This window comes from Saccopteryx leptura, chromosome 1 (genome assembly GCF_036850995.1).
Source record: "Saccopteryx leptura isolate mSacLep1 chromosome 1, mSacLep1_pri_phased_curated, whole genome shotgun sequence".
Classification (NCBI taxonomy): domain Eukaryota; kingdom Metazoa; phylum Chordata; class Mammalia; order Chiroptera; family Emballonuridae; genus Saccopteryx; species Saccopteryx leptura.
In genome coordinates, this window is record NC_089503.1 from 381,505,686 (window position 1) to 381,519,761 (window position 14,076).

Below are 14,076 nucleotides of genomic sequence, written 5' to 3' on the forward strand. Positions count from 1 at the left end.
TAAGAATATATTTTCTGGCCCTGGCTATAAGCTGGTTAGGGCATCATCCTGATAGGTCAAGGCTGTGGGTTTAATCCCCGGTCAGGGCACATACAAGCATCAACCAATGACTGCATAAACGGGTGGAACAACAAATCAATGTCTCTCTTTCCCCCTCTCTCTGTTCCTTCTCCTCCCCTAAATTCAATAAAAGGAGAGTATATTTTCTGACACATACTTTGTTGGATATAATTCGATTCTGGTTGGCAAAATGGAGGTAATTCATATATCATTGCTAAGAGTCTGATTAATAATACTTACATAGAGTCTGATAGTAATAATACTTACATAGCACTTTCATTATTTTTATGTGGTATGCACTGTTATAAAAGCTTTCCTTATAGTCACTCATTTAATTAATAGTGAAATTGGTGTAAAAATATTAAAAGAAAAGGTTAGTATGTTTGGAACTGAAAGTAGTTACCGTTTCCATGATGTTAAATGTTTATAGGCCACTTTGTTTCAGTATGTGCGTTACATTCACGGGGGACTTCCCTTGACCTCATGGCAGTTCTTTCCTCACAGAAGCTGTTAATCATTCTAAGCAAAGGTGAAGCATTCAGAATCTTAAGCCAAAAAGATTCTGACATGTGTTTTGAAATTATATCCTGCATTACCGATAACCCAGAGAGGTTCAATAAAAGGTTATAACCATTTTGAGACTGAGCGATAAAGTGACTGGGAGGGAGAGGGCCGCAGGAAATGCGGACGACACAAGCTAAGCTGACCTTTGCCGGTCACAGCTGTTGGTGGCAGGCTGACATTTATGGTCACCTAAATCTCCTGAGATTGTTCCTGTTGATATCCCAGTACAAGTCATAATGCATCTCAGATTTAAATCCGGCCTAGGACTGGGGAATAGGGATTTGTCTAGGCTGGGAGCAGCATGCAGTGGTCCAGTGGAGCTGGCGAGGGGAGGGTGACAGGCCACCTTCATTACTGCCAGGGTGTTCACCGGCAAATCTGAGGTTGCGCCCAAAAGAAGCATGCATTGTCTCTTCACCATGTCATCTGTTTTTCTGCAGGCTGCATGTGTGTTTGGGGTGGTAGGAGGCTGGGAGCGAGTAGGGGGTGAGGTGGCTTCCGGGGGGAACCCTCCGAGTAGGCTTTCCTTCTGCGAGTGTAGGGCTGAGCTCCCAGGCCAGGGAAGGCAGAGGGAAGAGGCACACACCTTCTTCTGTTTTCTGTCCCGTCTTTGTCATGATCTTGTCAATCTGACACGTGTGAGCCAGGCGTTCTGGCCTATTTGAAAAAGGAGCAAATGTCTTGCGTGCCTGATATGTGCCAAGCACCGTGCTAGACCCTGGATCTGTGAACATGAATACGGCATGGCATGGTCTTTGTTCCTGAGCAATAGGCGGACGGGCACACCGGGAGGATTTCAGTACATTGTGGTGACTGCCGTCATCCAGATTTGATTGTTGTGCAGAGTGTAATTCATGCATAGCGTATTTTTGTGCCTTTTTTTTTTTTGCATTTTTCTGAAGCTGGAAACAGGGAGAGACAGTCAGACAGACTCCCGCATGCGCCCGACCGGGATCCACCCGGCACGCCCACCATGGGGCGACGCTCTGCCCACTAGGGGGCGATGCTCTGCCCATCCTGGGGGTCGCCATGTTGCGACCAGAGCCACTCTAGCGCCTGGGGCAGAGGCCACAGAGCCATCCCCAGCGCCCGGGCCATCTTTGCTCCAATGGAGCCTTGGCTGCGGGAGGGGAAGAGAGAGACAGAGAGGAAGGCGCGGCAGAGGGGTGGAGAAGCAAATGGGCGCTTCTCCTGTGTGCCCTGGCCGGGAATCGAACCCGGGTCCTCCGCACGCTAGGCCGACGCTCTACCGCTGAGCCAACCGGCCAGGGCTTTTTGTGCCTTTTAATGCTTTATTAAGATATAACTTTGTATTGTTATTTTAATGTGGTCCTTTTTTCTGCCCTTTTCACTTTGATTCCTAGGTCTTATTCATACTTCATTGAAGTGTCGATGGATGAACTTGATTGGATCCGAGTGATCGATCACTCACAGTACCTGTGTCGCTCCTGGCAGAAGTTATACTTTCCAGCCCGTGTCTGCAGGTTAGTTCTCCCGGCTGACAAATGATGTTGATGTTTATTTAAGGAGATGTGGACTCTGAGAAGCAGATTATATATATATATTTTGCCTCACAGAAGAGTTTTCTCAGACTACCAGCTACCAAACACACCCCAGCTAACACTTAGGGAAACTGTGGAACATGAAGCATCGTCATTTTTAGAGTGTGCTGTGGAACTGTTTATCCGGAGTGTTTTGTACTGTTTTCTTGTAGTCGACCTGGAAAGGAGTAAGAAGGGACCGGCGACCCTGTCAAGTGGGGATGTTCTCTGGGCTGCGTGCTGGCCCTGGAGGGCGTCACTGGTGGGGGAATGCTCTGCCCACTGCAGCCGGGGGAGTTCTTGCGAAGGCTTCCCAGCAGTCCGGGCCGCAGGGCCAGGAGCGCCGTGGGCGCCGGTGTGCGCGTCCCGAGAGCCCGTGCTCCCGGGAGGAGCGCCGTGGGCGCCGGCGTGCGTGTCCCGAGAGCCCGTGCTCCCGGGAGGAGCGCCGTGGGCGCCGGCGTGCGCGTCTCGAGAGCCCGTGCTCCCGGGAGGAGCGCCGTGGGCCCCGGCGTGCGCGTCCTGAGAGCCCGTGCTCCCGGGAGGAGCGCCGTGGGCGCCGGCGTGCGCGTCCCGAGAGCCCGTGCTCCCTGGAGGCGCGCCGTGGGCGCCGGTGTGCGTGTCCTGAGAGCCTGTGCTCTTTATCTAGGTCAGTGGAGGTCCGTGGGATATGACGGAGCAGGTGTTTCTGGGGGGTTGGGCTGGAGCCGGGGAGGCCGAGCGCTGGGGCTCCCAGTTCACGCCCTCCCTTCAGTCAGAGCACCTCAGCTTTTATTGTCGTGTTGCGGTCCCACACTAGTCTGCTTTAAAAAGTATTAATGAACTATTGTCCTAATATTTCACATTCTTCCCATAGGGATAAGCCATAGTTTAAACGTTCTTTTTGAAATTCTGTGAAACGTATAAAAGTAGTGAATTTGGGAGTTGGGAGAAGTGCTAAAAGGCCTCCAGAACTGTGTTGTGTTTTTTCTGTTGTAATTCTCCCTTTGGAAATTGCCCTCAGGTCTTCTTTACCTTAGAGTCAAAGGTCAAGGCATGTTCATGGGTTAGGTCAGCGAGGAGAGAAGGGGAGGGTGTGGTGGGGGTAAACCAGAATGAGGAGCTGACCCCCCACCCGAGACCCTCCTCACCCTGACCTGTGACCTCAGCTCACCTCCCACCGAGGCTGACGTGGGCGCGGTGCGGGGTGCCCCACAGTGTTACTCTCTCTGCCAGGGACCCCCTTATGCATAGTAAACCCATGATCTGTCAGCGTCAGGTTGAATTCTTAATCCCACTAAGGAGCTCCACAAAACCGCTCGGCCTCTGGTATGGATAGTAGAGAATGTTGCCTCCATTTTTTTATTATGGATATGACTAGACACAATATTGTTACCCGGGGATTCTCTTGTGTGAAAATGCAGAAAATCAATTCCATTTCCCCAAAGGGGGACTAAAGTAGCTCAGGTCTGGCGGTTGCTCTTTTATCAGAGGGGTTTTGAATGGATTAAAATGAGAAGGACAAGGAATTGAGTGAGGCTTCTGCATCTCAGAGCTGCCTAGGGATACCCTGGGAGTGACAGAGGGGCCCTGGCACGGAGGGTGTGATTGAGTCTGCATCGATGTGGGTTATTACTGCTGCAGTGGATTAAAAAATCAGCAGCGTAGCAGGCAGAGCGTCTGATGTGGGCCGCAGGACAGTGTGCTTCTATTTAATTTGGTACAACAGGGACATGACTCCCAGAACAAATCATCGTGAATATAAAACCAGCCATGACACAGTCGGTGCGCTTTACCCATCTTAAAACATGCCTTCAGTTATGTACAGTCTCTGGCTTTTAGAAAATAATGCTTCCTATTTATTAATGAGCATTACTCCCCTTTCCTCATTGTCTCTCCCGTGGGGCCTGGCCTTTGTCGGTGTAGCTTGCATATGTTGTAGAGCCTGGCTGTATCCATGATGCTAGTTTGGTCTTGATATGGCCAGCCCCCAGGTCTGGCCCGGAAAAACTGAGAAAAGATGGTTAGAGATACTGTTAACAAGACAAGGAAGGTGCCTTGATATTGATAGTCGTTTAAAAAAAATTTAAAGCAGTTCTAACTACTTTAACATATTAATCACTACATTCCTTTATAAACCCTGCCTTTTGTCATAGGTCGAAATTTTGGTAGTGTTTTAAAATGAACCTAAGAATAAGTCCCTATTGATTATTCAAGGATGCCTTACACTTGCTGCTGCTTCTCTTCACAATCATTTAGTGACTCCCTGGACCATGTGCTGAATACACCTCGTCCAGGAACTTGACTAGGCACGTGGGACTTCTTTATTTCCTTAGCACTCAGTGTCCAGTTTGCATCATGTTAGTTAATTTGTCCATTTGTATGTCACCTTTGTTCTTCATTGCACTTGGCGTGTTCGTCTTACCTCTGATATGAACATAACAAGCTCTTGGGAATCAAGGACTATGGATTCTAATCTCTTAGTATCCTTACGCAGTTCTCAGGTTATGACCTTGTATGCAGTGGGAACTCTATAAATGTTTCCACAGGTTTCACGGGGTCCAGGCACTGAGTGGGTAATGGAGAGACAGTGGGTCGACGTTGCCATGTGGATACATTCATTGGTACTTTTTATCCATGTATTTGTCAGTGTCACTGCTGGGAAGCTGGGGTGGTGAATGGTCTTGTACTGTTACAAAGGTCACTTCCTGTTGTTTTCTTTAAGAAGCTGGATTTTGAGGTTAATCCCAAAAGATATGAGAGTCATGTATTTGATGAAAGATTACATCAAATATATTCACGAAAGAAGAGATGCTCTGTGAATTGGGGGAGTGTGACTTTACCCAGCCCTCTCTCTGAGCCCAGGCTGGACTGCATGTCAATCAGCATCGTGGAGTAGAGAAACCCCGGGCCTGTGTGGTTGGTTAGAGCGCTTCTCAAGCCCTGGCTCCATCTGACCCTGGTGCTGTGGCCTCAGTCAAGCAGTGCCTCCTCCAGGTCTCTGCACCAGTAGAAAGCCGGAGTGGCGACACTTCTCGTGAGGTCTGCTGTGAAGGTTAAGTAGCATACATAGCACACACACAGGTACAGAGCATGGTGCCTGGCCCAAAACAGGCTCAGTAAATGGCTCTTTTTATTACTAAATTTAAAAATATTTTTTTTTTCTAATTTCTGAGTCTCTAAGCTGGAGTTTGACCTTTAGAGAAAGAAGCACCCTGCTGTCCTCTGGCCCTGTGGCTCTCACTTTGAGGAAGCTGCTCCTCATCTGGGGAGCGTGGGCAGCTCAGCACCTCTCCTCCTGCCGAGTGTCGGCGTCCAGCACGTGCTAACCAGGCCTCCTGATCTCCATAAGCTGCCGGTGGTGTGCTTCCAGCAGCTTTCAGATACTTTGGTTTTGGTAAAGCCTTTTTTATTCTGGAAAAATATACATAACATCAGTTTTCCTATTCATATATTCATAATGTAATTCTGTCAACAGTTTACCTTGCCAAGGTAGTAGACATTGTCTAGTGACAATAAGGATAATATCAGACTTCAAAGCCAGAGTGATCATGCCAGCCATGACAATGAATGGAGGGAAGTGACCTGCCCTGTCTTTAAGGGTCTTTTTTAAGTATACATTGTGTGTGTTAAGTGGGGACTGCTCTATGTAGCCGGCGACATAGACTAACACCCCCCCCCTCCACCCCAGCTGGGGAGGAAGAAGGCGACTTTGTCAGCGTCGGCACAATCTTTCACATGCACTCAGAACCATGCTCTGTCTTATCAGCTTTCTCTTTCTCGGGAAAAGGCAATTTCTGCTTGACCCATAAATTCTCTAACCTTCAGATTGTCTTTTTGGCTATCCAGTAAGTTCTCATCAAGCCTTTCCACAGCCTTCTCAGACGGTGGGGCCTCGGACTGAACAAAAAACACTATTAAGGAATGGCAAATATTGAGTGCCCTGCAGGGTTTAAAATTTTCTTCCCTGGCTGTTTCTCAACATGGTCCCAGTAGTTTGGCAGCCGTGTGACGTTGCTGAAGTATCAGGAGACTTGACACAGAGACGTGAAGGGTAGAGGTAGATGTGAGAGCCTGGATATGGCTGGTCGCTGGAATTACAAAAAAGCGATCTTGGTATAAAACCTGGGAGCTGAGAGAGAAGAATAATGGGCCCGAAAGCCAAGTCCCCACGGACGTGCCTCTGAGGCAGGAGTGGGTGGGGGCGTGACCACCGCAGCGGCGGGGCGGTCAGGCAGTGAGCGTGACCCTGACGGCTGGCCAGGAGGGGCACCGAGGGGCCACTCGGCAGTCAGGAGGGGCCCAGGAGGGTGGCCTCGGTTAGCCCAGCGTGGCTCTCTTCTTTCCTTCCTTTTGTTGCTAATTATCAAAATGGGAGTTTCTTTTTCTGTCACATTTTTATTGTAAAAGTAGAATGTAATACATGTTTTTAAAGTTGATAAAGCTGCTCTCTGGTAAGGTTGTACTCAGTTTCTACCAGTAGCACATAAAAGGGCCCCTGCTCCGGACCCTCACCAGTGCCGGCCTTGTCAGCATCCTGCCAGTATGATTTATGATTGGTGACAAAAAGTCTTATTTTAATTTGGATTTCTTTTATCAGTGACGTTGAGTATCTTTTATTACTGGCCATTTATTATTTCTCACTTATGAAAAGCCTGTTTTTATCTTCTGCATATTTTTCTTCTAGAGTGATGAATATCTTTTATTTTGGCTTTATGTTAGTATATAGAGCTATATTATATTTAATTCATATGTATACATACATATGTACATACAGTACTTGTATATGGAATAGTAGTATATGGAAAATAATATAATAATTAATAAATAATACATGAATAAACTGTCACATACTCACAACTGTAAGCCTACTTTAGCCCCACCCTCCATGTGTTATATGTGTGTGTGTGACGTTTTCCTCTTGTCTGTCATGCATTGTGCAGTTTATTATTATTTTTTGTGTTTTATTGGTACACTTTGTCATATAGAATTTCACTTTTTTAAAAAGTGTGGTTGAATCAGTCATTTTTATGATTTCTGGTGGGTTGGTATCATGTTTAGAAAAGTGTTCCTCACTTCCAACATTAAGGATTGTTCTAGTTTTATAAATTTTTTTCTACTACTAGTTAATTTTTTTTATATAAATATTTAATCCAGCCAGAATATCTTTTGTGTGTATTTTCAGGTAGGGATCGTCAGCTAAGACTACTCACTTAATAATCGTTGGTACCACACTGATGGGAAATAGCCCCGGGTATTGTGTGCTTAGCTCTAGCAAGTATTCTGATTCATTCCATTGATGTCTTTGACTGTTGCTCAAAGTGTTTTAATTGTTGTAGTTTCCCTTCTCCCCTTTTTCTTCTTTTCTTGCAACGACAAAATACAATGTGACAAATGCGTCGTGAAAAAGAGGATGTTACAGAGCATCTGCCCGCCCATCTTCTGGTACCGGTGGTCGTCGTAGTCGAGGCCATAAACGATGATGGACATCTCACTGGAATGGTCCTACTTTCATTTATAGGGAGAAATTTAGGCATTCTTCACCAGCTGAGGAGCTAGCCTTTTCTTCATTTATTCATCTGTTTGTTTATCCATCACTCACGCATCCCACACATGAGCTCCTACTTTGCGCTACGCATTATATTGGAGACTGAGGCCATGGCATTGAAGAGAACCACCAAGGTTTCTGATCTCAGAGAGTTTGAGAGAAACAGATAAAGAAATAGTAAGACCACATCACATGTTATGAGTGTCGTGAAGTTGGCATTGTGATAGTGGCCAGGGTCAAGGGAGGAGGGTGGTTATTTTAAATAGGCGGTCTCGGAAACCCCAGAGGGGAGGTAGTTCTTCTAAGCTGAGACAAAGGGAGGGAGATAGTCTCCACTCACTGTTTTAGCTATTTAGGCTTTCTTTGCTGTGCATTTGATATTATTCAGGAGTCCCTGGTCTACTGTAGGAGGCCTCCTTAGATGAATACTGAAACTACTGTTTTCTGTATTGGGCACTGTAATCTCTTTCATTGTCACCATCCATTCCAGGTCCCCCCTCATTCCTGCCATCATCTGATGCAGCGTGATTTTTTTTTACCCATCTTCATTAGATCCTAGTATCCCCAGTGCTGTGGATCCTCAGGACGCAAAGCAGATGGGGACGTAGACCCTGGCAGTGTTCTCTCCCCGCCGTGTTAACTTGGTGCAGACACACCTACGTCCTCTTTCCTTTCTCGTGCCCCCCCCCCCCCCCGTAACTGGGCATTGACACGTTTATTTACTTCTGAAGGTAGGCACTTTCACATTCCTTGGGGGTTCACCAGGATGCTTTTAGAATAACTAGAATTATGCTGAGCCTTTACTTTCTTCATATGATTGATGTCTTCAGAATTCAAGAAATGACTTATTCATATATAGGTAAAGTAGGCACAGTTTTTATTTTAAACAGTAACCATTTTATCCAGTTGTATTTCTCCCTACAACTTTGGTATCATCATTGAACTAGCATGGAGCAACCACACATACAGAGGAACATATTTTTTTCTCTAAAAATGCAAAGTAAAATGTAGCCACATGGTGTCACTATCTCATTACAATTTTACTTGGGTTGAAAACCCCCATACTTCAACCAAAGAGAGGTTGAAATGGCCTTTTTATTTTATTTTTATAAAACTGTATTTAAATATAAATTGTTCTGAAGTCTGTGATTTGTGAAATAACATGTGAAAGTATTTGTACCATTTAAGCCTTTCTGCTCCCGCGGGTGTTAATTATGCCTGAGGTCCGTCCGAGGACACGCAGGCGCCGCCCGCTCCTGACTTGTCTCTGCGAAGGACAGCGGACACGTGGGCTTCCGTACTAGTTACTCAGTTTCCTTCAACCACGTTTTGTTTTGTTTTTAAATATGTCTTTGGAATTTTGAAGTAAATAGAAGAGCAACTCAAAGGAGATAGAGCCATTGAATATTTATTAAAATAAGGAATCAGACAACAATGGGGAAAAGAGAGAGGGGAGAGGCAGGCAGGGAACAGCCTACCACTCACTGAGCATCTGCTGTGGAACAGACACTATTGCTACCGTCCGTGGTTCTTACACGAGCCCTCTGAGAGGAATACTACCAATTACCTTATTTTTATGAACAAGGACATTGAGCCTTAGAGAAGCTAAATGTGCAGGTCTGCCCGAAGACACAGCTGCCAGCCCAGTCTCACGCTGCCTCTGCAGGGAGGGAGGGGAAATAGATCTGCTTTGGGGCAGGAGGAAGCTCGGAGCCCCGAGGAGCTCGCCTGGCCTCCCTGGCAGGAGCAGTGTCCAGGAGCGCTGGAAAGGACCTGGGGTGGCCGTCCTCTGCCTATGCTGGTCACCGCCTCCCAGATGCCCAGGATATTCCTGCTGAGGGGGGTGGGGATGAGGATGAGGATGAACATGAACAGCTGAGGGAGTGTTTCTCTTTTGAAATGCTCCAGAGGGAGTCGAGCAGTCCTTTATCTCAGTCTGTTTTGTCGGTTTGTCAATAAAGCTTGGAATGTTCCTGCCCCTTCACTCCCCATAAGATCGTTTTAGATTTTATTAGTATGGGGACCTGATGTTCTTAACTCCTGATTTGTTTCAGCTGTGTTTAGAAACAAATTTCGTATATTACAGAATTTCTCTTTACATCTTGAATTGCTTTTTTTTTTTTAATTAGTGGAATTTTCCATTTACTATTTTCACCTCGAATTGTCTTATTAGGCCAAAAAAACAAAAACAAAAAAAACCCAAACAAAAAACCAGTGTGGTTTGTATCCAGAAAGACCTTTGAGACACAGCTGTTTGTGCTTAAGTTATTCAGTTAAATCCAGGGATTGTATTTTGCTTTATTATATTCTGTTTAAAGGATAATAACATGTTGAGCTTCTTTCGTGTGTGTATGTAGTAGAAGAAACAAAACATCAGAAAATAGAACATGGTTGCCCTTTTCTTGATATTTTATAGTTTTAGAAAATAGTGTCTTTTAATGAGACGATTGCGTGAGCTGGTGTTAATAATACTAATGATCTGTTTTTACCACAGATAGCTGTTGTTTGCTTTCCATTCTGGAAGGGCAAGGACTGTTTGTGGTGGTGCTGACAGCTGCTTCCCAAGCAGTGAGACCCAGGGTTAAATTCAGAGAGCACCGCCTAGTTGACCATCAAACATCCTTTTTCTTATGCTTTTCCTTCCCCAGTATCACTACAGGACTTACTCATTTGGACATTTGTTCAACAAACACTGACTGAACACCTGCCCTATTGCACATGCTTAGTTTGGGTGCCAGGCGTAAAAGGATGAGCAGAACAGGGTCTGCTCTCAAGAATTCCATGATATAATAGAGTTGACAACCTTCTAACGATTGATAAAGTAAGTTACGATAGGTGCTTAAGGGTGTGTATACAGGAACGTAGTTATGGGGGGTCCTACTGCAGAGAGGATTTGAACCGAGTCTCAAAGGACAAAATGACTAAACAGAGCAAATATGGGAGGAAGGATGTGCGGTGTATGCGGGACCTTTGCTGAAGGCAGAGTTCACACTGGACTTGGCCAGGTCTAACTCTTCGCTCAAAGCTCTCCAGCTTTGGGCCTTTCTGCTTCTCTAGCTCATCTTGGCTTCTTCTTTATATATTTATTTTTAAAAAAATTTTTTTATTTATTCATTTTTAGAGAGGAGAGAGAGAGGGAGAGAGAGAAGGGGGGGAGGAGCTGGAAGCATCAACTCCCATATGTGCCTTGACCAGGCAAGCCCAGGGTTTCGAACCGATGACCTCAGCATTTCTAGGTTGACACTTTATCCACTGCGCCACCACAGGTCAGGCTGGCTTCTTCTTTAAAAAGCCCTGTTTTGTATCACTAGACCAGGGGTCGGGAACCTATGGCTCTCGAGCCAGATGTGGCTCTTTTGATGGCTGCATCTGGCTCGCAGACAAATCTTTAATAAAAAAAATAATAACGTTGAAAATATAAAACAGTCTCATGTATTACAATCCATTCATTTCCTACCGCTCATGTTCATGGTTGCGGGTGGCTGGAGCCAATCACAGCTGTCCTCCGGGACAACACCAAATTTTTATTGGATAATGCATAACGTACACGGGTCGTTGTGAGGTCAGGAAGTAAACTTCCTTCCTTTTAATCAAGTAGTCAGCTAGCTAATTGCAGAAACCCTTTTGACGAAGAAGATAGCTAAAAGAAAAAAAGATGAGGAATATTGTACTTTTCAGCAGTAATGGACAGAGGAATTCGTCTTTGTGGAGAGAGCAGGTTCTGCAGTGTGTCTAATATGCAATGATAAAATTGCATCGATAGAACGGTCAAATATAAAGCGGCACTTCGATACACGCCATACTACATTTGCATTGAAGTATCCAGCGGGAGATAGCAGGAAGAAAGCATGTCAAGAGCTACTGTGCAGAGTGCAAGCTAGTCAGCAGCAACTCCATGTTTGGATGCAACAAGGTGACTGGAATTCGGCTAGCTTTGCTGGTGCTTTAGCAATTGTGAGAAACGGAAAGCCATTCACAGATGGGGAATATGCCAAAACATTCATGCTTGATGTTGCCAATGAACTTTTTGACGACTTTTCGGATAAAGACAAGATAATCAAATGAATAAAAGACATGCCTCTATCGGCAAGAACTGTTCACGATCGTACCATCATGATGGCAAATCAAGTTGAGGCAACACGAGTGAAGGACATAAATGCAGCACCATTCTTTTCTCTCGCTTTGGATGAGTCAACAGACATAAGCCATTTATCCCAGTTCAGCATGATTGCAAGGTATGCTGTCGGTGACACACTACGTGAGGAAAGTCTTGCTGTTTTGCCTATGAAAGAGACAAGAGGGGAGGATTTATTCAAGTCTTTCACTGAGTTTGCTAAAGAAGAAAATCTACCGATGGATAAACTTATTTCTGTGTGTACTGATGGTGCTCCGTGCATGGTGGGGAAAAACAGGATTCGTAGCGCTTCTTCGTGAACATGAAAAGAGACCCATCCTAAGTTTTCACTGCATCCTACATCAGGAGGCGCTTTGTGCTCAGATGTGTGGTGAGCAGCTTGGTGAGGTAATGTCGCTGGTCATTCGGGTGGTCAACTTTATTGTTGCCCAAGCTTTAAATGTTCGCCAGTTTAAAACACTGCTGGATGAAGTTGGGAATAATTATCCTGGTCTGCTTCTGCACAGCAATGTGCATTGGTTGTCAAGAGGGAAGGTGCTCAGCTGTTTCGCGGCTTGTCTGAGCGAAATCCGGACTTTTCTTGAAATGAAAAACGTCGAGCATCCTGAGTTAGCTAACACTGAATGGCTCCTGAAGTTCTTCTATCTCGTGGACATGACTGAACATCTGAACCAGCTCAATGTGAAAATGCAAAGCATTGGAAATATAATCTATCCCTTCAACAAGCAGTGTTTTTTTTAATTTGTATTTATTTTTTTTAATTTTAATTTTTTTTTACAGAGACAGAGCAAGAGTCAGAGAGAGGGATAGATAGGGACAGACAGACAGGAACGGAGAGATGAGAAGCATCAATCATCAGTTTTTCGTGGGGGCACTTTAGTTATTCATTGATTGCTTTCTCATATGTGTCTTGACCATGGGCCTTCAGCAGACCAAGTAACCCCTTGCTCGAGCCGGTGACCTTGGGTCCAAGCTGGTGAGCTTTGCTCAAACCAGATGAGCCCGTGCTCAAGCTGGTGACCTCAGGGTCTCGAACCTGGGTCCTCCACATACCAGTCCAATGCTCTATCCACTGTGCCACCGCTTGGTCAGGCAACAAGCAGTGTTTTCATTTGAAAACAAGCTGGAACTCTTCATTGCCGAAATTGAAATAGGTCATTTACTACACTTTGAAAAACTGGGAGAGTTTAAAGATGTATGCACAGCAAGTGACCCTGCTCAACATCTTGATCTCCAGCAGCTAGTGGGCTTCACATCTAATCTCCTGCAGTCATTCAATGTGCACTTTGGAGAATTTTGTGAGCGCACTCGTCTTTTTAAGTTCATCACCCATCCACAAGAGTATGCAGTGGACAGCGCCGACCTGAGTTATCAATACATCCCCGGTGTCTCCGTCAGAGATTTTGAGCTACAAGCTGCTGACCTGAAGGCCTCAGATATGTGGGTGAATAAGTTCAAGTCACTGAATGAAGATTTGGAAAGACTTGCATGACACCAAGCAGAGTTGGTGAGCAAACACAAGTGGGGAGAAATGAAAAAACTACAGTCGTGGACCAGCTGATTGTCAAAACTTGGAACGCACTTCCCGTCACATACCACACACTGCAGCATGTGAGTATTGCTGTACTGACAATGTTTGGCTCTATGTATGTATGTGAGCAGTCTTTCTCACATCTAAAGAACGTTAAGCCCAACCTACGATCACGTTTAACGAATGGAAGTCTCAACGCCTGAATGAAGCTTAACCTCACCACATATCAACCAGACTACAAAGCCATCAGCAAAACCATGCAGCACCAGAAGTTGCATTAATGGTAAGAAGTATTGAATACTTTATTCATCATTGGTTAGGAACAGCATAACAACGTTATTAAAAAGAATTGAGACTTACTGTACTTTAAAAGTGTTGGTCTTACATAAAATGCACACATTTACTTGTATTTAGTGTTAAACATATTGTATGGCTCTCACGGAATTACATTTTAAAATATGTGGCGTTCATGGCTCTCTCAGCCAAAAAGGTTCCCAACCCCCTGCACTAGCCAATCCCATCTATTTACCTACTCAGACTCCTACCTATGTCCCTAAGCTCAAAGACGGGGCATAACGGATAATCCTCCCCCATTAATGTGACGCTATACAACTCTCCCTGGGTATCTGGGACTTGTTTTTTTTTCTTTCTTTTTTTCTTTTCATTTTTCGGAAGATGGAAACGGGGAGGCAGTCAGACAGACTCCCGCATGTGCCCGACT

General features: G+C 45.3%; 1 protein-coding gene across 3 annotated transcripts in view; it reads left to right on the top strand.

Annotated features, from left to right (window-relative positions):
* Positions 1-14,076, top strand: part of BTBD9 (BTB domain containing 9) — a 447,747-nt gene that overhangs the window by 66,299 nt on the left and 367,372 nt on the right. For all 3 annotated transcript variants that reach the window (XM_066359505.1, XM_066359503.1, XM_066359504.1), the window contains exon 6: positions 1,989-2,108. In XM_066359505.1, coding sequence (XP_066215602.1) covers positions 1,989-2,108 — 120 coding nt within the window. The remainder of the gene's footprint in view (positions 1-1,988; positions 2,109-14,076) is intronic.